This window comes from Haematobia irritans, chromosome 2 (assembly GCF_050003625.1).
Source record: "Haematobia irritans isolate KBUSLIRL chromosome 2, ASM5000362v1, whole genome shotgun sequence".
Classification (NCBI taxonomy): Eukaryota; Metazoa; Arthropoda; class Insecta; order Diptera; family Muscidae; genus Haematobia; species Haematobia irritans.
Window position 1 is genome coordinate 12,278,795 of NC_134398.1, and position 25,301 is coordinate 12,304,095.

At 30.1% G+C, this 25,301-nt stretch overlaps 1 protein-coding gene across 1 annotated transcript in view; it reads right to left on the reverse strand.

Moving 5' to 3' along the window:
* Positions 1–25,301, reverse strand: part of LOC142223481 (uncharacterized) — a 525,017-nt gene that overhangs the window by 199,134 nt on the left and 300,582 nt on the right. The window contains exon 8 of the mRNA XM_075293366.1: positions 5,920–6,025. Coding sequence (XP_075149481.1) covers positions 5,920–6,025 — 106 coding nt within the window. The remainder of the gene's footprint in view (positions 1–5,919; positions 6,026–25,301) is intronic.

Below are 25,301 nucleotides of genomic sequence, written 5' to 3' on the forward strand. Positions count from 1 at the left end.
AATTTTGTCAAATTTTTATTTCTATTACCAATTTTGTCAAAATTTTATTTCTTTAGAAGATTTTGTCAACATTTTATTTCTGTAGAAAAATTTTTAAACATTTTATTTCTATAGAAAATGTTGTGAAAATTTGTTTTCTTAAAAAAAAAATATCAAAATTTTATTTCTATAGAAAATTTTGTGAAAATTTTATTGCTATAGAAAATTATGTTAACATTTTATTTCTATAGATAATTTTGTCAAAATTTTATTGCTATAAAAAATTATGTCAACATTTTATTTCTATAGACAATTTGGTCAACATTTTTGGGTGTGATATTATTTTATTGACAATTGTTTATACATTTGTTAGCATGTGTAGATGTAATCCTCTGTCCTTAGAATATCCCAAAATAATTGCTGTGAGTGCTATCTCAATATAACGACCACTTTCAACTTTAAAGGGGATTTTGCATAGGCCTCATCAAATGTTGGCATTTACTTTATAAAATATTAAATTCAATAACGTACGCAATACTCTGACCCCAAACCCATCATAATGTCATGTTATTCAAATTCACATATATCAAACAAGTGGAGAGTGGAAAAAAAACAATTCTCACAAAAGTAAATGAAAAATGAACCATATCCATACGCAATCAATTTACAAATACAAATAAAATATGCCATACGAATATGTGTACATACCTCAGAGTACAGACACACATACCACACACACTCTTTTATTGGTAGCTTGCAATAGCCCACAACACAGTACTCAATGGGGAATATGGTGTACACAAAGGAGGCACGCATTACAGCTAAAAGTTAAAGCAAATACTCTCCAAGTAAATTTCACTTGAATATGCCATGTGATTGATGAATTTTTAATGAGCTCATCAGCAAAACATTTGATTGGCGTATTAATTAACCCGAAACTAAACAAATAAATCAACGGTGCATATGGCAATTCATTGTTAGTAGTAGAAAGTAAGAGTAAGAGAGAGTGAGTGTGAGATGGAGTGAGTGAGATGTTGGGAGCTAAATAACAGGAGAGTGGGAGATAAAAAGACGTTTTTTGTATAATTTATGCTGACATTATATACCAACTAAACCCTTTTCAAATTCAATAGAGACAGCAATCAAAAACATGCCAACGTTTTTATGGAATTGCCAGAAGACAAAAAAAAAATAAATATAAAATGAACCGTTGAAAACAATTAAGTGCTTTGATTTTTGACATAGCTGCGATAGCTTGCTGTAAACATTTGTGAAATTCCATAATTAGATTGTTAAGTTTTTTTATTCGATTCTATAAAAGCCTAGCAGAAAAAGGCACCCATTGTTTTGTATTATTTCTTTGTTTTTTTTTGTTTTTTTTTTTTTTTTTTTTGGCATACATAATTAACAAAATGGTCATTTTCCGGTGGCCTTTTGCAACATTCACTTTTTAATACCCTCCACGTGAGTATGATAATCTAAAGGGTGATTTGTTAAGAGCTTGATAACTTTTTTTTTTTAAAAAACTCATAAAATTTGCAAAATCTCATCGGTTCTTTATTTGAAACGTTAGATTGGTCCATGACATTTACTTTTTGAAGATAATTTCATTTAAATGTTGACCGCGGCTGCGTCTTAGGTGGTCCATTCGGAAAGTCCAATTTTGGGCAACTTTTTCGAGCATTTCGGCCGGAATAGCCCGAATTTCTTCGGAAATGTTGTCTTCCAAAGCTGGAATAGTTGCTGGCTTATTTCTGTAGACTTTAGACTTGACGTAGCCCCACAAAAAATAGTCTAAAGGCGTCAAATCGCATGATCTTGGTGGCCAACTTACCGGTCCATTTCTTGAGATGAATTGTTCTCCGAAGTTTTCCCTCAAAATGGCCATAGAATCGCGAGCTGTGTGGCATGTAGCGCCATCTTGTTGAAACCACATGTCAACCAAGTTCAGTTCTTCCATTTTTGGCAACAAAAAGTTTGTTAGCATCGAACGATAGCGATCGCCATTCACCGTAACGTTGCGTCCAACAGCATCTTTGAAAAAATACGGTCCAATGATTCCACCAGCGTACAAACCACACCAAACAGTTCATTTTTCGGGATGCATGGGCAGTTCTTGAACGGCTTCTGGTTGCTCTTCACTCCAAATGCGGCAATTTTGCTTATTTACGTAGCCATTCAACCAGAAATGAGCCTCATCGCTGAACAAAATTTGTCGATAAAAAAGCGGATTTTCTGCCAACTTTTCTAGGGCCCATTCACTGAAAATTCGACGTTGTGGCTCGTTAGTAAGTCTATTCATGATGAAATGTCAAAGCATACTGAGCATCTTTCTCTTTGACACCATGTCTGAAATCCCACGTGATCTGTCAAATACTAATGCATGAAAATCCTAACCTCAAAAGAATCACCCTTTACTTGGTATAAAAATACATCAACATATTTGTGTGGTGTTTTTCTCTATTGATTTAAAATCCATTGGTCTAGGGTATTAATAAGGTCGACCTGGCTAAAATTTCTGCCCTTTATATTTGTTTTTATCTCCTTACTCAATTGTTTATTTTCCCATTTCCATTGTTTGTTCGATTTGATTAAATTATATTAAACTAATTATACAAATTAAAAATACATTTGCAACTCATTCATTTTTTATTTGCTAGAACTAGAATATTCAACAAGGGCTTGTCCTTAATTAAAAGATTCTATGACTATTTAAGGCAAATAGGCCTTGCGGTTGAAATCTCCAGAAAAAAAGGATGATGTTATTCATAAAAGAGAATAACAATGGAATAAATTGAGTTGGAACTTAATGCTTATCAAGGAAAAAATCAAACAATTAAATAAAAATAATTTCCTCTAAATAAGGGTTATTTCCTGGATTTTTTTTTTGGGACATTTGTAAAATTCTTACAAAATATTTTAGCATACACAATTTGAACAGTCCGACAGTCCGAATTTTTGTGATGTTTAATAAAGCGACAAATAGATGATACTTTCATAGACAGGAAAAATGTAAATAGAAGTATAAGAAAAATTAAAAATAAAAAAATAGGAACAATGGAAATCCCATGGTCCTCTATCCACTTTTGGGACTACCGATGAAGTTTTTGAAAATATCAAATGGTAAAATTTCGACAAAATTTTTTATAGAAACAAAATTTTGGGAGAAATTTCTATAGAAATAAAATTTTGACAAATTTTTCTATAAAAATAAAATTTTGAAAAAAAAAATCTATAAAAATAAAATTTTGAAAAAATTTTCTATAGAAATAAAATTTTGACAAAATTGTCTATTGAAATAAAATTTTGACAAAAATTTCTATTGAAATAAAATTTTGGCAAAATTTTCTATAGAAGTAAAATTTTTACAAAATTTTCAATAGAAATAAAATGTTGACAATATTTTCTATAGAAAAAAAATTTGACAACATTTTCTATAAAAATAAAATTTTGACAACATTTTCTATTGAAATAAATTTTTTACAAAAATGCCTAAAGAAATAAAGTTTTTACAAAGTTTTTTGTAGAAATAAAATTTTTACACAAATTTCTAGGGAAATAAAATTTTGACAATATTGTTGTTGGAATAAAATGTTGACAAAATTTCCTAAAGAAATAAAATCTTGATAAAATTTTCGATAGAAATACAATTTTGACAAAATTGTCTATGAAAATAAAATTGTAAGAAAATTTTGACAAAATTTTCTATAGAAATAAAGTTTGGAAATAATTGTTTATGAAAATAAAATTGTAAGAAAATTTTCTATAGAAATAAAATTTTGACAAAATTGTCTATGAAAATAGAATTGAAGGAAAATCTTCTATAGAAATAAAATTTTGACAAAAGTATCTATAGGAATAAAATTTTGTCTCGTGTTATGTATAAAAAAATGAAGATACGCACAATATAAACTGGAGCTACCGAGTTGCAATAAAATAAGCTGTGATATTTAAATTAAGTTGTGTCGTTAAATAAATTTATGTTACGTGTTTGAATATTTATACAAATGTAACAAAAAACTTGAATTTCTACGAATCCCTTGAAAAAGCCACCAAATAGTGGAGAAACGTCGGGAGAATATGAAATAAAAGAGTTTTATTTCAAAAATAATTTAAGCCTAAAAAGCTAAAATTAAATAATAACAAAAAAAATGTTGGCAAAATTTTCTATAGAAATATAATTTTGATAAAATTGTATATAAAAATAAAATTGTAAGAAAATTTTATATAGAAATAAAATTTTGACCAAATTGCCTATACAAAAAAAATTTTGACAAAATTGTCTATGAAAATAAAATTGTAAGAAGATTTTATATAGAAATAAAATTTTGAAAAAATTTTCTATAGAAATAAAATTTTGACAAAATTGTCTATAGAAATAAAATCTTTAGAAAACTTTCTAGGGAAATAAAATTTTGACAAAAGTATCTATAGGAATAAAATTTTGACAAATTTTCTGTAGAAAAAAAAAGTTGCCAAAATTTTCTATACAAATAAAATTTTGACAAATTTTTGTAGAGAAATAAAATTTTAAAAAAATTTTCTATAGAAATAAAATTTTGACAAAATTGTCTATTGCAATAAAATTGTGACAAAATTTTCTATTGAAATAAAATGTTGGCAAAATTTTCAATAGAAATAAAATGTTGACAAAATTTTCTATAGAAATAAAATTTTGACAACATGTTCTATAAAAACAAAATTTTGACAACATTTTCTATTGATATAAAACTTTGAAAAAAAAGCCTAAATAAATAAAGTTTTTACAAAATTTTTTGTAGAAATAAAATTTTGACAAAAATTCCTGTGGAAATAAAATTTTGACTAAAATGTCTATAGAAATAAAATTTTGGACAATTTTTCTATAGAGATAAAATTTTGACAAAATTTCCTATAGAAATAAAATCTTGACAAAATTTTCGATAGAAATACAATTTTGACAAAATGTTCTGTAGAAATAAAATTTTGATAAAATTGTCTATGAAAATAAAATTGGAAGAAATTTTTCTATAGAAATAAAATTTTACAAAATTTTCTATAGAAACAAAATTTTGACAAAAGTATCTATAGGAATAAAATTTTGACAAATTTTCTGTAGAAAAAAAAAATGTTGCAAAAATTTTCTATTGGAATAAAATTTTGACAAAATTGTGTATGAAAATAAAATTTTAAGAACATTTTATATAGGTATAAAATTTTGACAAATTTTCTATAGACTTAAAATTTTTACAACATTTTCTATAGAAATAAAATTTTGACAAAATTTTCTATAGAAATAAAATTTTGACAAAATTTTCTATAGAAATAAAATTTTGAAAAAAATTTCTATGAAAATAAAATTTTTCCAAAATTTCCTATAGAAATAAAATTTTGACAAAATTGTCAATGAAAATAAAATTGTAAGAAAATTTTCTATAGAAATAAAATGTTGACAAAATTTTCTATAGAAATAAAATTTGGAGAAAATTGTCTATGAAAATAACATTGTAAAAAAATTTTATATAGAAACAAAATTTTGCCAAATTTTCTATAGACATAAAATTTTGACAAAATTTTCTATGGAAAATAACATTTTTTATCTTTTGGTTTATTTCTGTAGTGAAAATGAAAACTCCCAATAATTTTTCATGAAAATTATGAGTATCTGTGCAAAATTTCACGTACATTAGAGTGAAACTCTGGCTTATATGGTCATATAAGTTCATATCGCTCGAAAGATATATATGGGAGCTATATCAAAATGCCAACCGATTTCTTCAAAAATCAATAGGATTCTATTCAAAACAAAAAATTTTGCCAAATTTGAAGTCGATTGGACTAAAATTGTAAACTAGATTTTGATTAAAAAAGTGTGTTCATAGACAGACCAGCGGTCATGGCGAGATTGACTCTGGGGCCAGCATTGAGAATATATTTATATATATTTTTTATTTTCCTTACCTTGCACGTATAGATTCCCTCGTCCAAACGACTGGCTTTAGAAATACCCAAAATGGCAGTGAAAATATCTTTCGATTCTGGTGGTAAAACAGTAGTCCATATTTCTCTGAAAAAAAAAAAACAAAAATATATATAAATAAAAGTAAAATTCAATATACAAATATAAAATAAATACAAAAAGAAAGAGAGTACCCTACAATATATGAAAACTCGTTTTGTATTGTTGTTGTTTTTTTTTGTATTATTAATATATATAAATACAAAATATATTTTATATTAAAAATATGTTGTTGTTGCTGTTTTTGCAATTAACACTCAAGTAATTAGCAATATTAACAACTTGATCCAAAAACACTTCATTATAGGCCACAACTCATCGCATGGTTGCACCATAGTGACCACAATTACCACCACACACAAAACCACTCGAACTGGATCGTATAATTTACCATAGTTGCTAATAGATTCTCTGATGCACTTGAACTTTCTGGGGGAAAATGTTACTATTTCACATTGGTTGTTGGCATACAGGGATTGTGCGAATGTGTGTGTGTTGTTTTTTTTAACTCACACTGCCTTATTAACAACAATGGCTACGGAAAAATCTACATTGAAAAACCACATAATTAAACATTTTTCACAAAGTATCATTAATTTTCACATGAATGGTTGGAAATGGGAGAATAATGTAGATTCAAGTAATTGACAGTGGTTCAAAGGGTGATGAGTATGAGTGTTAAATAAATTGGTGGAGTGAAAGAGGGAGATAGAGATAAAGTGATATCGTATTGGTTGAGCAGAGCTAAAGATATAAAGAGAGCTGAGAGTGGTATAAAATATGTTATTATGAGTTTTAAATAATATGGGGAGTGAGAGAGAGCAGTAAAATAATATGAAATTTAGAGCGGGGATGGCTGAGAGAATTTTGTGTTTATGTGTCGAGTTCATATAATAGTTCTGTTTACGCTTTTTGAGGAATGTTACATGAATTGGGAATTAGCAAAATTTTTGGCGATTTTGGGTATCCAATTCTCAGAGGTTTCACTGTATATCAATATACAAAATATGGGATGGGATAGGATCAATATTTCTGATGGACTGACTTCAGAGCTGTTTAGTGTATATAATTTTACTATTTAAATTTTATTTTCTTCACTTGTGGTATGGGCAAATATTCGACAGAAATAAAAAAAAATCTCTCTTTCTCGCCCACAAACATTTTTAGCTCATATTGGATACATTACATCACGATAAGAGTATTTTCCCAAAACTGTATTCAGATATTTCGAAAGTGCTTAAGGGAAAAACTTTGACACAAATTTTGGCCAAATATTTGCGACCATACCATACCCTTAGATTAGCAAGTAAATTAGGAAATATACACGCAGAGAAGGAATATGGAATATGTTTCAAGAGCAAAATGTTATTTTTGTATGGTGACCATGTAACATGTTTGCCACTAAAATGTTATTTTCCCGTCAAATATAACCTGCTTGCCGAAAACAGATACATGATTTCCGAGAAAATAACATGGTTTCGAAAACCATGTTACATGGTCACCACCCAAAAATAACATTTTGCTCTTAAAACATGTTTGAGGTGATCATATTCCTTCTCTGGGTGTACAAACTGTTTTAAAATTGTAACCTATGAGCCACAGTACTTGCCCAACACTCACACACACTTATAGTCCTTATGAATATGTGAAAATATTGCGATGATTTAGAGCATAACACCACTAATGCATTTTCTTTTTGTTTTCACTTTTTAATGGATGATAATCAATGCCTTAGCATGACTTGGATTATGGATGAGTGTTACAAATTGAATGGGTTCCTCATTTTTTAATCGAAGAGGGGGAAATTAAAAGCTTATCTCTTGGCATTATTTGAAGTTTTATAAAAAAAACCTTTTTTGTCTTAAGACAAAGTTAATTAAAACCATAGCGGAAGTCAAAAAAAAAAAAAAAATATAAAAAAAACAATAACAATTTTCAATAAAGAGATTTTATATCACAAGAATGAGACAAAAAGCAGTTCTCCTTTGTTGTAATTTCTTGTATAATAAAGAATCTAAATAAAAAAGACTTAATAAATGAAAACAAAAAATTAATTAAGGTGAATTAAATTAAGTATCTCAAAGAAGTATCCCATATGCAAATTTTTCATTAATAATGTCATGGGTTCTCTCAATTTCACTTTCGCCAAATTATTTTTGCCCATGTTACAATTAATTGAGAAATATCCCCCTATGGGATATTTCTCAATTAGCAAAAACTATCATAATTTACCTTCAAATGTGTAACCCATGTGTTTTTCTCTTTCCTCTTATGTGAGCGTGTATGTGGGTGAACTCATAGGGCTATTGCATGCAATGAGAATTTATTATGAATGAATGGCAATTACGTTAATTGAGAAATAAAGAGAGCAGCACTCCCACACAAAACCACGCACTCAAAAAGTATAGCATGGTAAGTGGGTATTAGTGTGAATTCTCCTCTGATTTGATATGAGTGTTTACGAGAACATAAATTAGTAGATACAAGAAATATGAAGCATTTCACAATTTTTTTTATGAAAGAGTTATCAATATAAATGGCATTTTACGAATATTAACATTTTTGCAAGTAGTATCGCTAGAAATCAAAAAAAAATGTTTCCATTCACCAAGAAAATATAGGTTTATGCGAGAAACAAAAAAAAAAAAAAAAATGGTTTTCAGTAAAAAGTCTGAAAAGTGTCACAAACCATTTTGACACAGACCTTTTCAGACACAGACACTTTTTCAGGAAAAAAGTTCTACATACACTTTCTACAGGAAAAAAAGTCCTATAAACACTTTTTTCAGAAAAAAATTCCTACAAACACATTTTTCAGGGATAATAGTCCCACGGACATTTTTTCTGGAAAAAAGTCCCACAGACACTTGTTTGGAAAAGCAGTCCCACAGACAAAAGTCGCACATACCGTTTTTTCAGGAATAGAGTACCACAGACATTTTTTTAGGAAAAACAAGTAAGAAAGTCTAAAGTCGGGCGGGGCCGACTATATTATACCCTGCACCACTTTGTAAATCTAAATTTTCGATACCATATCACATCCGTCAAATGTGTTGGGGGCTATATATAAAGGTTTGTCCCAAATACATACATTTAAATATCACTCGATCTGGACAGAATTTGATAGACTTCTACAAAATCTATAGACTCAAAATTTAAGTCGGCTAATGCACTAGGGTGGAACACAATGTTAGTAAAAAAAAATATGGGAAACGTTTAAATCTGAAGCAATTTAAAGGAAACTTCCAAAATTTTATTTATGGTTTATCGCTCGATATATATGTATTAGAAGTTTAGGAAAATTAGGGTCATTTTTACAACTTTTCGACTAAGCAGTGGCGATTTTACAAGGAAAATGTTGGTATTTTGACCATTTTTGTCGAAATCAGAAAAACATACATATGGGAGCTATATCTAAATCTGAACCGATTTCAACAATGCTAATTCTACTCCCTGTGCAAAATTTCAACTAAATCGGAGTTAAAAATTGGCCTCTGTGGTCATATGAGTGCAAATCGGGCGAAAGCTATATATGGGAGCTATATCTAAATCTGAACCGATTTCAACCAAATTTGGCACGCATAGCAACAATGCTAATTCTACTCCCTGTGCAAAATTTCAACTAAATCGGAGCAAAAATTGGCCTCTGTTGTCATATGAGTGTAAATCGGCCGAAAGCTATATATTGGAGCTATATCTAAATATGAACCGATTTCAACAAAATTTGGCACCCATAGCAACAATGCTACTTCTACTCCCTGTGCAAAATCTCAACTAAATCGGAGTTAAAAATTGGCCTCTGTGGTCATATGAGTGTAAATCGGGCGAAAGCTATATATGGGAGCTATATTTAAATCTGAACCGATTTCAACCAAATTTGGCACGCATAGCTACAATGCTTATTCTACTCCCTGTGCAAAATTTCAACTAAATCGGAGCAAAAAATTGGCCTCTGTGGTCATATGAGTGTAAATCGGCCGAAAGCTATATATTGGAGCTATATCTAAATATGAACCGATTTCAACCGAATTTGGCACACATAGCTACAATGCTAGTACTACTCCATGTGCAAAATTTCAACTAAATCGGAACAAAAAATTGGCCTCTGTGGTCATATGAGTGTAAATCGGGCGAAAACTATATATGGGAGCTATATCTAAATCTGAACCGATTTTAACCGAATTTGGCACACATAGCTACAATGCTAATACTACTCCATGTGCAAAATTTCAACTAAATCGGAGCAAAAAATTGGCCTCTGTGGTCATATGAGTGTAAATCGGGCGAACGCTATATATGGGAGCTATATCTAAATCTGAACCGATTTCTTCCAAAATCAATAGGGATCTATTCTGAGCCAAAACACATACTTGTGCCAAATTTGAAGTCGATTGGACTAAAACTGCGACCTAGACTTTGATTACAAAAATGTGTTCACGGACAGACGGACAGACGGCATGGCTATATCGACTCAGGAGCCCACCCTGAGCATTTTTGCCAAAGACACCATGTGTCTATCTCGTCTCCTTCTGAGTGTTGCAAACATATGCACTAACTTATAATACCCTGTTCCACAGTGTGGAGCAGGTTATAAAAATTGCACATAAAGGATGATACGGTCAAAATTTGGTCAATATAAACTTGACGTATTTCTTTCAATTTTGCATTCAGAAAAACCTGAACACCCCTCATTTTGAAGGTGTGTGTGTGTGTGTGTGTAGAATGTTGCTTCTATTTTGATTTTGGAATTCACTCTTCAGTTGTCAAAATGCCGTCCAAGCAAGAAGAGCAGCGTATCAAAATTTTGCTCGTGCATCGCGAAAATCCGAGCTACTCGCACGCAAAGCTGGCAAAATCGCTCAAAGTTGCCAAATCAACCGTTACAAATGTAATTAAAGTGTTTGGGGAACGTTTGTCGACAGCCAGGAAGTCTGGATCGGGGGGAAATCGAAAACCGGAAGCCGCTGAGACGACAAAGAGAATTGCCGGTAGTTTCAAGCGAAACCCTAACCTCTCTCTCCGAGATGCCGCAAATAAGCTGGGTGTATCGTCTACAACCATGCATCGAGCCAAAAAACGAGCCGGACTATCGACTTACAGGAAGGTAGTGACTCCAAATCGCGATGATAAACAAAATGCGACGGCCAAAGCGCGATCCCGGAGGCTGTACACGACGATGCTGACGAAGTTTGACTGCATGGTAATGGACGACGAAACCTACGTCAAAGCCGACTACAAGCAGATTCCGGGACAGGAGTTTTATACGGCAAAAGGAAGGAGAAAGGTAGCAGATATTTTCAAGCACATAAAACTGTCAAAATTCGCAAAGAAATATCTGGTTTGGCAAGCCATCTGTACCTGTGGCTTGAAAAGCAGCATTTTCATAGCTTCCGGGACTGTCAACCAAGAAATTTACGTGAAAGAGTGTTTGAATAAACGTCTGCTGCCTTTCCTGAAGAAACACGGTTGTTCCGTAATTTTTTGGCCGGATTTGGCATCTTGCCATTACGGTAAAAAGGCCATGGAGTGGTACGCCGCCAACAACGTCCAGGTGGTTCCCAAGGACAAGAACCCTCCCAACACGCCAGAGCTCCGCCCAATTGAGAAATACTGGGCTATTGTCAAGCGGAACCTAAAGAAGACCAAAAAAACTGCTAAGGACGAGCAGCAGTTCAAGGCAAACTGGCTTTCTGCGGCGAAGAAGGTGGACAAGGTGGCTGTACAAAATCTGATGGCAGGTGTCAAGCGTGAGGCCCGGCAATTCGGATTTGGAAAAGCAAAAGCCTAACTGAATATTTTTCCTGAATTTTATACTAATTGAACTTGAAAAAGAAATTTAATTTGATTTTTTAAATAAACGATTTTACTGATTTACACGCGTTTTCCCTTGACCAAATTTTGACCGTATCACCCTTTAACCTTTTGTGAGTAATATAGTCCCACAGACATTATTTGCGGGGAAAAAGTCTCACAAACACTTTTTCAGAAAAATTCTATAGACACTTTTTTTTTGAAAAAAAAAAAATCATACAAACACATTTTTCAGGAGAAGAGTCGCTCATATACTTTTTTCGGGAAAAGAACTTTTTTGTTAGCGAATAAGAAAGTCTAATTGTTTTTTTTTTCAGGGAATGTCCCATATGTTTATAAAATATTTAATTTTAAATTAATGATCAACCTACTACGAAAATTTTTTGTTAGTGAAGAAGAAAGTCTAATTGGATTTTTTTTCAGGGAATGTCCCATATGTTTATAAAATATTTAATTTTATATTAATGATCAACCTCCTACAAAACATGATTTCCTTTGATTTTCAATTAAAGGATAATGACCATTGTTTTGTGAAAATAGCATTATCATCAGATTTAATCAAGAGCCTAATTAATTCAGGAATTTCTAAAAATATTTCTTTGTTTACTTGGCTCTAATGAAATTACACAGCAATGGCAAAATTAACCTGGTAATCTTAGCCAACCTACCATTGAATACCAGTAAATTAGCCTATAAGCTATTGAATGGCTAACTAAACCCGAGACAATAACAAATTCCTGTGATTTGTATGAACATCAACAAAGAGCGCAAATGTCAAGTCAATTCATTGGGGTCTTTTTTGGAAAAAAAAAGTTGCATTGCACTTCACTTTAAATAACGAAATCGTTAGTTATACCAAAAGACCATTACCATGAAAAGTTTGCTACATCAATGAGCACAATAATAGCCACAAAAACAATTGTTGCCTTAAGGAGACCTTCAAATTCTACAAAAGGGAAAATAGCCCACGGAGTGTAACGAGAGAGAGAGAGAGAGAGAGAGAGAGAGTGAAAATAAAACAGCAACATCATAATGAGAGCTAAAATTCAATTACCCACATTAACATTTCAGTTCATGGCAACTGCCATCACCGGCAGCAATGGCCATTGCCATAAGCATTAACATGACCATCAATACAAGTCCACACACAGTAAATCAAGCAAATAGCTATGAACACACTGATCCCGTTTCCCTTTGCCACCCCCGCCCAACCCCAGGAGATCCTCTACTGATTGTACCCTGGCTTGACATCAAAAAATCATGGACTGGATGATTGCTTTCGTGAATTGTTTCAGTGGCCGAGCACACACATACACACTTGCATACGTACTCCCACTCTCTATTGACTGACTATGTACGAAACATTAAAAACAATGAGCGTAAGAATTACACGAATGCTAACCGCTAATGGACTTTTGCCACATCCACGTTGCTGCTGATGCAACATTCATTCTTCATTCATTCATCCCCCGCCCTCCACCCCTTGCCAACTTACACCGCAAGCCCAAGTCAACAGTCATCGAGGCATTTCCCAATACAGCATTGCACTTTAGTTAAAAACAAGGACACTGGAATGCTTCAAAAAACAACAAAGCCATTGTGTGCAATATGCTCAAATTGGCAATAGGTATTAGCAAAAAAAAAAAAAAGTTGCCCTGTATATCATACTGGTCAATATTCAAACAAACATTGATAACTGGTCAGGAAACAAGACTTACAGGAAAAAAAATCTCAAGAACCCTTTTATATGGGAAAAAAGTCTTACAAAGCCACACAGAAACTTTGTTTTTAGCAAAAATAGTCAAAGAATCCTTTTTTAATAAAAATTCCTCTGAAAAGATCACATGGCCATGTTTTTTTTTTAGGAAAAAAGTATCGCAGAAAATTTCTGAGAGCCTTTTGTTATAGCATAAAATTCTTACGGACCCTTCATTATGGCAAAAGGGAGCCACCGTGGTGCAATGGTTAGCACACCCGCCTTGCATACACAGGGTCGTGGGTTCGAACCCAGTTTCGACCAAATACCAAAAAGTTTTTCATCGGTGGATTATCCCACCTCAGTAATGCTGGTGACATTTCTGAGGGTTTCAAAGCTTCTCTAAATGGTTTCACTGCAATGTGGAACCCCGTTCGGACTCGGCTATAAAAAGCAGGTCCCTTGCCATTGAACATAGAATCGGGCAGCACACAGTGATAAGAGAGAAATTCACCACTGTGGTATCACAATGGTCTGAATAGTCTAAGTGAGCCTGAAATATTGGACTGCCACTATACCTAACCTAACCTATTATGGCAAAAAGTCTCGCAGATAAAATAAATATCAAATATTTCATATTTTCTTTTCTTTGTGTCTCACATACACTTTTTTAGAAAAAACAGGCACACGTATAGTGCCTAAAAAAATACTCACAAGCTTGTTTAGGAATAAAGTCTCATAAATATTTTTTTTTGTATGAAAAAGAGTCGCAGACACTTTTTTAAGAAAAAAAGTCCCATTCTTTTCTGGAAAGAACACTCACATACTCTTTTGTAGAAGAAAAAGTATCACTGACACGTTTTCGGAATAATTCTCAAAGACTCATTTTTTAGAAAAAAGTCTCACAGACACATTTTCAATGAGCCTCAGAGACACTTTTTCTGGAAAAAAATTTCTTCACCATTTGTCACAGTCTAACATACTCCTTTGTAAGAAAAAGTGTCATAGGTACTTTTTTAAGAAAAAAGTATCACAGCCACTATATTAGAAAAAAGTCCCACATATGTTTTTTTAGGAAAACGTATCACATGCATTATTTCAGAAAAAAGTCTAAAAGACATTTTTTTTTGGAAAACAGTCTCACAGACACATTTTCAGGAAAAAATGTTCATATATTATTTTGTAGGAAAAATATATCACCGATATTTTTCCGGAAAAATGTCTGACATAACCTTTTATAGTAAAAAGTCTCATAGACACTTTTTTTAGGAATAAAATCTTTCAAAGTCTTTTGGAGGAAAAAAGTATCACAGACACTCTTTCAGGAAAAAGTCTCACAGACACATTTAAAAACAATAGAAAAAAGTCTTACAGATATTTTGTTTTCAGGAAACAAAATCTCTCTTACTCAAACTTTGTATGAAAAAAGTGTCTGTGATCGGAAAAAAGTCTAACAGACACTTTCGTAGGAAAAAATGTCACAGATAATTTTTTAAGGAAAAAGGTTTTTCTGGAAAATTTTTCACAAAAACAAAAACAAAATGTTTCATAGACATTTTTTCAGGAAAAACTAGCACAGACACTATTTTAGGAAAAAAAAAACTCAAATATTCTTTTGTGGGAATAAAGTCTCACATATTTTTTTGGAGGAAAAAAGTATCACAGACACATTTAAAAAAAAATTAGGAAAAAGTCTCACAGATATTTGTATGAAAAAAGTATCACAGACACTTTTTCGGGAGAAAGTCTAACAAACACTTTCGTAGGAAAAAGTGTCACGGATAATTTTTTAAGAAAAAGGTATCACAGATATTTTTCTGGAAATTTTTTGCACAAAAAGAAAAATACTAAGGAAAAGCCTCATAGATACTTTTTTATGAAAAGGTCTCACAGATACTTTTTCGGGAAAATGGTCTTACATACTCTTTTGTAGGAAAATGTCTCATAGACATTTTTTTCAGGAGACAGACATTTTTTTGGAGGAAAAAATTATCACAGACACTCTTTCAGGAAAAAGTCTCAAAGACATTTTTTCAGGAAACAAAATCTCCCTTACGCAAACTTTGTATGAAAAAAGCATCATAGACACTTTTTCGGGAAAAAGTCTCACAGACACTTTCGTAGGAAAAAAAGTATCACATATAATTTTTTAGGAAAAAGGTCTCACAGATATTTTTCTGGAAAAGGTCTCACATAAAAAAACTAAGCAAAAGCCTCATAGATACTTTCTTAGGAAAAGGACTCACAGACACTTTTTCGGGAAAATGGTCTCACATTCTCTTTTGTAGAAAAATGTCTCATAGACATTTTTTTCAGGAAAAAGTATCACAGACACTATTTTAAGGAAAAAAACTCAAATATTCTTTTGTGGGAATAAAGTCTCATATACTCTTTTGGAAGAAAAAAGTATCACGGACACTCTTTCAGGAAAAAGTTTCACAGACACTTAAAAAAATAGGAAAAAGTCTCACAGATATTTTTTTCAGGAAACAAAATCTCCCTTACTCGAACTTTGTATAAAAAAAGTATCATAGACACTTTCGTAGGAAAAAAAGTGTCACAGATAATTTTTTAGGAAAAGGGTCTCACAGATAATTTTTTCGGAAAAAGGTCTCACAGATGTTTTTCTGGAAAACTTTTCACACAAAAAAATACTAAGGAAAAGCCTCATAGATACTTTTTTAGGAAAAGTTCTCACAGATACTTTTTGGGGAAAATGGTCTCACATACTCTTTTGTAGAAAAATGTCTCATAGACATTTTTTTAGGACAAAGTATCACAGACACTATTTTAAGAAAAAAAAAACTCAAATATTCTTTTGTGGGAATAAAGTCTCACATACTCTTTTGGAGGAAAATAAGTATCACAGATACTTTTTCAGGAAAAAGTCTCACAGACACATTAAAAAAAATTAGGAAAAAGTCTCACAGACATTTTTTCGGGAAACAAAATCTACCTTGCTCGAATTTTGTATGAAAAAAGTATCACAGACACTTTCGTAAGAAAAAAAAGTGTCACAGATAATTTTTTAGGAAAAAGGTCTCACAGATAATTTTTTAGGAAAAAGGTCTCACATATATTTTTCAGGAAAATTTTTCACGAAAGAAAAAACAAACAAAAAATACTGAGGAAAAGCCTCATAGATACTTTTTTAAGAAAAGGTCTCACAGACACTTTTTCGGGAAAATGGTCTCACATACTCTGTTGTAGCAAAAAGTCTCATAGACATTTTTCTCAGGAAAAAGTCTCACAGACACTATTTTAAGGACAAAAATCTCAAATATTCTTTTGTGGGAATAAAATCTCTCAAAGTCTTTTGGAGGAAAAAAGTATCACAGACACTCTTTCAGGAAAAAGTCTCACAGATACATTTAAAAAAAAATTAGGAAAGTCTCACAGATATTTTTCTTTCAGGAAACAAAATCTCCCTTACTCAAACTTTGTATGAAAAAAAGTATCACAGATACTTTTTCGGGAAAAAGTCTCACAGACACTTTCGTAGGAGAAAAGTGTCACAGATAATTTTTTTAGCAAAAAGTTTTTTCTGGAAAATTTTTTACAAAAAAAAAAATACTGAGGAAAAGCCTCATAGATACTTTTTTAAAAAAAGGTCACACAGACACTTTTTTCAGGAAAATGGTCTCACATACTTTTTTGTAGAAAAATGTCTCATAGACTTTTTTTCAGGAAAAAGTATCACAGACAAAATTTTAAGAAAAAAAACTCAAATATTCTTTTGTGGGAATAAAGTCTCACATACTGTTTTGGAGGGAAAAAATCGCAGATACTTTTTCGGGAAAAAGTCTCACAGACACTTTCGTAGGAAAAAAGTGTCACAGATAATTTTTTAGGAAAAAGGTCTCGCATATACTTTTCTGGAAAAGGTCTCACATAAACAAACTGAGCAAAAGCCTCATAGATACTATTTCAGGAAAAGGTCTCACAGACACTTTTTTCAGGAAAATGGTCTCACTTAGTCTTTTATAGGAAAAAGTCTCATAAACATTTTTTTCAGGAAAAAGTCTCACAGACACTATTTTAAGGAAAAAATTTTCAAATATTTTTTTGTGGGGATAAAATGTCACATACTCTTTTGGAGGAAAAAAGTATCACAGGCACTCTTTCAGCAAAAAGTCTCACAGACACATTAAAAAAAATTAGGAAAAATTCTCACAGACATTTTTTTCAGGAAATAAAATCTCCCTTACTCAAACTTTGTATGAAAAAAGTATCACAGTCACTTTTTGCGGGAAAAAATCTCACAGACACTTTCGTAGGAAAAAAGTGTCACAGATAATTTTTTAGGAAAAAGGTGTCACAGATATTTTTCAGGAAAATTTTTTACAAAAAAAAAAAAAATACTGAGGAAAAGCCTCATAGATAGTTTTTTAGGAAAAGGTCTCACAGACACCTTTTTCAGAAAAATGGTCTCATATACTCTTTTATAGAAAAATTCTCATAGACATTTTTTTCAGGAAAAAGTCTCACAGACACTATTTTAAGGAAAAAACTCAAATATTCTTTTGTGAGAATAAAGTCTCACGTACACTTTTAGAGGGAAAAAGTATCACAGACACTCTTTCAGGACAAAAGTCTCACAGACACATTTTTCAAGAATAGAGTTTCACAGATACTTTTTCAGAAAAAAATTGTAAATGCCCTTTTGGAGGAAAACATATCATCGATAATTTTCAGGAAATGTCTCATAGATACTTTTTTCAGGAAAAAAATCGCATATAATTATTTGTAGAAAAAAAGTTTCACACACTTTTTTTCAGGAAGAATACTCACCAACGCTTTTTTCAGAAAACAATTTTCTCTCTCTCTCTCTGTTTTGTTGCTGCTGCTTTTGTCAGAAAACAAATTTCACAAACTTTTTTGTTGGAAAGAAGTCTCATGACATATTTTTCAGGAAAAAGTCGCTCAGACATTTTTTTCGGGAAAAAGTCTTACATACTCTTTTAGGAAAAAATCTCATAAACAATTTGTTCGGGAAAAAGTCTCACTGACACTATTTTAAGGAAAAGGCCTTACAGACAGTCTTTTAAGCGAAAAAGTCTCACAAAAACTGTTCAAGAAAAAAATAGATTAGTTTTTTTTCGTTTTCAGATAGAAATTATCACAGACAAAATAAATATTTCACCATGTAATATCAAATCATTTTCTTTTCTTTTCTTCTTCATATCATTTTCCCTCAATTCAATGCCTAATTGATTATGGTTTTTCACCTCCCGAAACCAGTGTGCACTAATCGCTAACCACAAGCTTCATGCGTAAGAGGATTTTTAGCGAACCACGTAATGTACGTCAGCATTGGAAAACATTAGCCAAGAATACTTTTTCCAAGCATTTTGCAGATATATGCATGTGTTTGTTTAGTTGTGTATCTCTTCACAGGTTAAATAAAATCTCTTGCACTGCCGGCTACATACAATCCTACACTCTTTCACTTATACACCATTGAACATAAACAAGAGAAAAAAGTAAAAGCTCTACACAACACGACCATGAGCTTGAGCAACAAAAATAGCATTAACCATAAGTGAATATCCTCTTATTCAGAGAGTATACATTTGCATACAGCGACAAATGTCAGATGGATAATGCAATTACAACGATACATAGCAAAGTGCGTAAAAGAGTCTTGTATGTAAATGGAGGATGGTATGTGGCGGTGTGGGTGTGCGTGTACTCTTTGGTGAATATTGTCCGTGGTTAATATTTGTGTTTGTAAAGGCAAATTGTAGATTTTCAAATACGCTTTCTAAAAGTGAAATAGAGAGTATGGTAGTGGGAAAAGTAAAGGGCAACCAAACTCGTGAAAGTGAAAAAGAGAGTGTTAAAGAGTGAGAGAAAGGGGGGGAGGGAGAATGTAAAGGGTAAACTCACACATTGCTTTAATGTATGCAGTCTTAATTGCAAGATGTTAATATTAGCTTGGACGTTAGCTTGGGATGAAGCTAACTACAGTCAACGAATTAAAAAAATGCTAGTATGAAAATTTGAAATCCTTTTTGCGGGAAACAAGTCTCGTACCCATTTTTTCAGGAAAATGGCCTTACAGACACTTTGTTCAGGATTTTTTTGTAAAACGCTTTTTCGAATAAAAGAACTCAAAGACCATTTTTTTCTTTTGGAAAAAGTTTCATAGATATTATTTTCAGAAAAATGTCTGTCAGGTTTTTCAGATAGAAATTTTGTTCAGAAAAATGTCTCTCAGGTTTTTCAGATAGAGATTTTTCAGGCACTTTTAATGGAAAAATTCTCGTGCAGTTTTTTTATGGAAAGAATGCATATTTTCAGAAAAAGGTCTCACAACATGTTTTTCATAAAAAGGTCCCACAGGAAAATATCTCAGGAAAATATCTCATTGAAACTTTTTGTCAGCCAAAAATCTATTTCTTCAGAAATTCGAAATTTCGCCTTAGCCTATTATTAACTCAAAGCGATTAGTGAAAGTTAGCTCCAGAGTATAGATAACGAAATCCATGCCATAAACGAACAACATATTGACAAGCATCATTTCATTACACCTTTTGGCCTTTGGAAGGTAGAAGCAATCGTCATTAGTATTCAAAGGAAAGAGCTACGAAATGGCGAACGATAAAAACCACATTTCAATTATGGTTGCATCTCTGTTGAATGCGCTCCCTTTCTCTTGCTCTTTTTGCCAGTGGAAATTGCATATGGCTTCCGTTAACCACAAAAGTACTCAAAATGACATGGCTATAAATGCATACAAGATGATATCCTTTAGAATGTGTAGCGGTTGTGATGGTTTCGGCTTCAAAAGCTCTTAGATTAATATATCAGCTTTGGCGCGTAGCTGCAGATCACGTTGTATGGTGTTAAATTGATTTTAAATGTCTGCGCTGGGCCAATGATATGAGGTCAAAATGTGTGCGGCAAAATTGGTGGGGAAGAAAGTGGATTTGGAGAATGATTAGCCGGAATTGGGTGGAAAGATGAGATAAATTTCAAATATATATGCTTTTGCTTTGCAATGAAACTTTGTAAATATTTTATTTCTATATATTTTGTCAAAATTTCATTTCTATAGAAAATTTTGTCAAAATTTTATTTCTATAGAAAATTTTGTCAACATTTTATTTCTATAGAAATTTTTTGGCAAAATTTTATTTTTATAGAAATTTTTTTCAAGAGTTAAGTTAAATAGAAAATATCGACAAAATTTTATTTCTACAGAAAATTTTGTTAAAATTTTATTTCTATGGAAAATTTTGTCAAAATTTTATTTCTACGGAAAACTTTTGTCAAAAGTTTATTTCTATAAAAAATTTGCCAAATTTTATTTAAAAAAACAAATTCTATAAAAAATATGAGAAAATTTTATTTCAATAAAAAATTTTGTCAAAATTTTAGTTCTATTAAATTTAGTCAAACTTTTGTTTCTATAGGAAATTTTGTTAAAATTTTTTTCTATAGAAAATTTTGCCAATTTTTTTCTATAAGAAATTTTGTAAAATTTTATTTTCATAAAAAATTTTGTCAAAATTTTATTTCTATAGAACATATTGTCAAAATTTTATTTCTACAGAAAATGTTGTCAATATTTTATTTCTATCGAAAATTTTCTCAAAATTTTATTTCAATAGAAAATTTTATCAAAATTTTATTTCTATAGAGAATTTTGTCAAAATTTTATTTCTATAGAAACAATTGTCAAAATTTATTTCTATAAAAATTTTGTAAATATTTTATTTCAATAAAAAATTGGTCATAAGTTTATTTCTAAAGAAAATGTTGTTAAAATTTTATTTCTATGGAAAATTTTGTCAAAATTTTATTTCTATAGAACATTTTGTCAAAATTTTATTTCTTTAAAAATATTTGTCAAAATTTTATTTCTATAGGAAATTTTGTCAAAATTTTGTATCTATAGAAAATTTTGTCAAAAATTTATTTCTGTAGGAAATTTTGTCTAAATTTTATTTCTTTATTAAATTTTGTCAAAATTTTATTTCTACAGAAAATGTTGTCAATATTTTATTTCTATCGAAAATGTTCTCAAAATTTTATTTCAATAGCAAATAGGGTCAAAATTTTATTTCTATAGAGAATTTTGTCAAAATTTTATTTCTATAAAAAATTTTGTAAACATTTTATTTCTATAAAAAATTTTGTAAATATTTTATTTCTATAAAACTTTTTGTCATAAGTTTATTTCTAAAGAAAATTTTGTTAAAATATTTTTCAAAAGTTTATTTCAATAGAAAATTTTGTCAAAAATTTATTTCTATAGAAAATAGAATTTTTATTTCTATAAAAAATTTTGTCGAAAGTTTATTTCTATAAAAAATGTCAAAATTTTATTTCTATACAAAAACAAATTCTTTAAAAAATATGAAAAAATGTTATTTCTATAAAAAAGTTTATCAAAATTTTAGTTCTATTAAAATGTTGTCAAAATTTTATTTCTAAACATGGTTTTTTTATTTTTTTTCTATGGAAAATTTTGTCATTTTTTTCTATAAGATATTTTCTATAAGAAATTCTAAAAAAAAAATTGTCAACATTTTATTTCTATTGAAAATTTTTTATATTTTTTATTTTATTTATTTAATTTTTTTGTGAAAATTTGTTATCTATAGAAAATTTTGTCAAAATTTGTTATCTATAGAAAATTTTGTCAAAATTTGTTATCTATAGAAAATTTTGTCAAAAATTTATTTCTGTAGGAAATTTTGTCAAAATTTTATTTCTATAGAAAATATAATTTTTATTTCTATATTTCTATTTCTGTAAAAATTTTTTATAAATTTTAGTTCTATTACAATTTTGTAAAAATTTTAGTTCTATTAAAATTTTGTAAAAATTTTATTTCTATTGATGATTTTGTAATTTTTTTTTCTACAGAAAATTTGGTCAAATTTTATTTCTATAAAAATTTTTGTCAAAATTTTATTTCTATAGAGCGTTTCGTCAAAATTTTATTTCTTTAGAAATTTTTGTTAAAATTTTATTTCTTTATAATATTTGTCAAAAGTTTACTTCTATAAAAATTTTTTTCAAAATTTTATTTCTCTCGAAAATTTTGTCAACATTTTATTTCTATCGAAAATGTTGTCAAAAATTAATTTCTATCGAAAATTTTATCAAAATTTTATTTCTGTAGAAAATTTTGTTAAGATTTTATTTCTTTATAAAATTTGTCAAAATTTTACTTCTATAAAAAATTTTGCCCAAATTTTATTTCTATAGAAAATTTTATCAAGATTTTATTTTTTAGGGATTTTTGTCAAAATTTTATTTCTTAAGAAAATTTTGTTAAGTTTTTTTGCTCTAAAAAATTTTGTCAACATTTTATTTCTATAAAATATTTTGTCGAAATTTTCATTTCTATAGAAAATTTTGTGAAAATTTTATTTCTATAGAAAATTTTGCCAACATTTTATTTCTTTGGAAAATTATGTCAAAATTTTATATCTATAAAAATTTTGTTAAAACTTCATTTCTATGGAAAACATTTGTAAAAATTTTATTTCTGTAGAAAATTTTGTCAAAATTTTATTTCTATAGAAAATTTTGTCAACATTTTATTTCTATAGAAAATTTTTCCAAATTTTATTTTTTTTAGAAAATTTTGTCAACATTTTATTTCTATAGAAACATTTTTCAAAATTTTTTTTTTTTTTTTAATGGTGTCAACATTATATATCTATAAAAAATTGTATTTTTATAAAATATTTTTGTAGAATTCTACCAACTGTGGCAACCGTGATTATAAAACGAAATATACCATCAATGAAAGGCCTATTTTCAAAAAAAATCTAGGTTTATGGAGGTCTAGTTCGAAAAATCTGTTTCTTTATCAGTTTTACCCTTGTCAAGAGGATAATAGCCTTTGTTTTCGTTTTTCCTGAATAATTGGCAAAGTTTTATGATTAATATTTTTTAGCTTTATTTTATAGATCATTGTAAAACATATCCCGCATATAACTCCCCGTGTTATGTAAATATTTTCATTAACCCTAAAATCTCCTAGGGATAAAATCTCAAATAAAAAGGTGTAAATTATCCATAAAAAACTGTCATCTAGACGGCTTGCTTAGTACTCATAAACTTTCGTATGAGTGGCAATAAAGCAAACAAATGTCTAAGGGATAATAAGAGGAGATTAAAGCGACTGTAAAAATTTTGCTTAATTTTATCCACATTTAAATTACACTTCAGATGTCTAACTGAAATATTTCCCCTTAAAGTTGTCATTGTTAGCAAACCAAAAAACGAAAAAAAACTAACTTTATAACCCTACTGGAGGCTAACTAAACACCATGGCCACGAATGGAAATTGTTTGTTTATAGTTTTCGAAAAAAAATGCAAGCAAATATTCCTCTTATAATAGTTTGTTTGGTTTGTGCTAAAAAAAAACACCAATAACAAAATTGCTCTCACAAGAAAAAACAACAACATTGACGGTTCATGGGTCCTAATAACCAGAAAGTGAAACAAATGTTAACGGTTTGTATGGTGGTTAGGCCAACATAGATATCAAAATTTTATATACATGTACACACACACAAGAGTACACACAGCTACTCTTCTCTAAAATGGCTGGGGTGGACATAAAAATATGCTGTTCTCACACTCTCGTTTTTGTTTTTAAATTTTGAACCAATAAACCGGAAATGGAAAAACCACCAACTCTTGTTTGTAACAAATAAACGGCTGTGTACAAGTAAAATAACAACAACAACAAAAGATACAAAAATCATATGAAGTTTTGCAACGAAAACAAAACAACCACATCTAACTCCTCCATAACATATTCACACACATCCAGAGCCCTATGCAGTAGAGATATACTCGCTCTATCCCCCCCTCTCTCTATGGTTTTTCTCTGAGGTTTATGTTATACGTTTCGTTATGCATGAGCACTCGTTTTTAGCACTACCATTTTGATGCAGAGAGTCTAAAAATCATGTGTCCCGTTTTTATGTGGTCATAAAATCGTACAACATTGAGGACTATTTCAGGCAAATAGAACAAACAAACAAACATTGTGGAATGTATGGAAACATGTGTAGACAACAACAACAACCAATGTATGCTCTTGTAATGACAATGCAGCAACACTAAAATGATGATGGTGGAGCACAGTATTTGGATGTCAAAAAAGTGCAAATATGGCAAAGTGTTGAGGGCTTTTAATACAGACCGATATGTGGATGAATTCAGGGATACATCAGTTAAGCAGAATATTCTGAGTAGATATAATTTTCATTAATCAACTCTCCTCATATTCATATATATATACAAAATACATTCCTAGCATGCCCATAACTTTAGCTCACTCTTTTGCTCACTATAGAATTCAAATGACTCTTAAACTGTGTTCGCTAAGTAAACATAATAAAAACTAAACACATACAAAATCAACAGCAACTCAATTAAAATTATGAGCTTCTAAAACTTACGCCATAAATAAATTCGGTGAATTCATTAAACAAACTGTGAATTACACGCTCTATTTTTTTTTAATATATATGCTTTAATTTTCTAAAATTGTTGTTTTTATGTTTTTGATAAATGCTTTACTTGATCTTGATCTAATAATACTGTTCTAATGACTCTCAAACTGTTTTCTCCATGCTTACAATAAATCACAGGAAAGAAGTCTCAAGGAAAGGATTTCAGGACAAAGTCTTACTTTCTTTCAGAATAAAGTCTTAAGAAAATTTCCTTATAAAAAAGCCTCACAGCGACAATTTTCAAAAATAAGTCTCACTAATACTTTTTTTCAGGAAAATTGTCTCAAAGACCTTTTAAAATTGTTGTTTTTAAGTGAAATATAC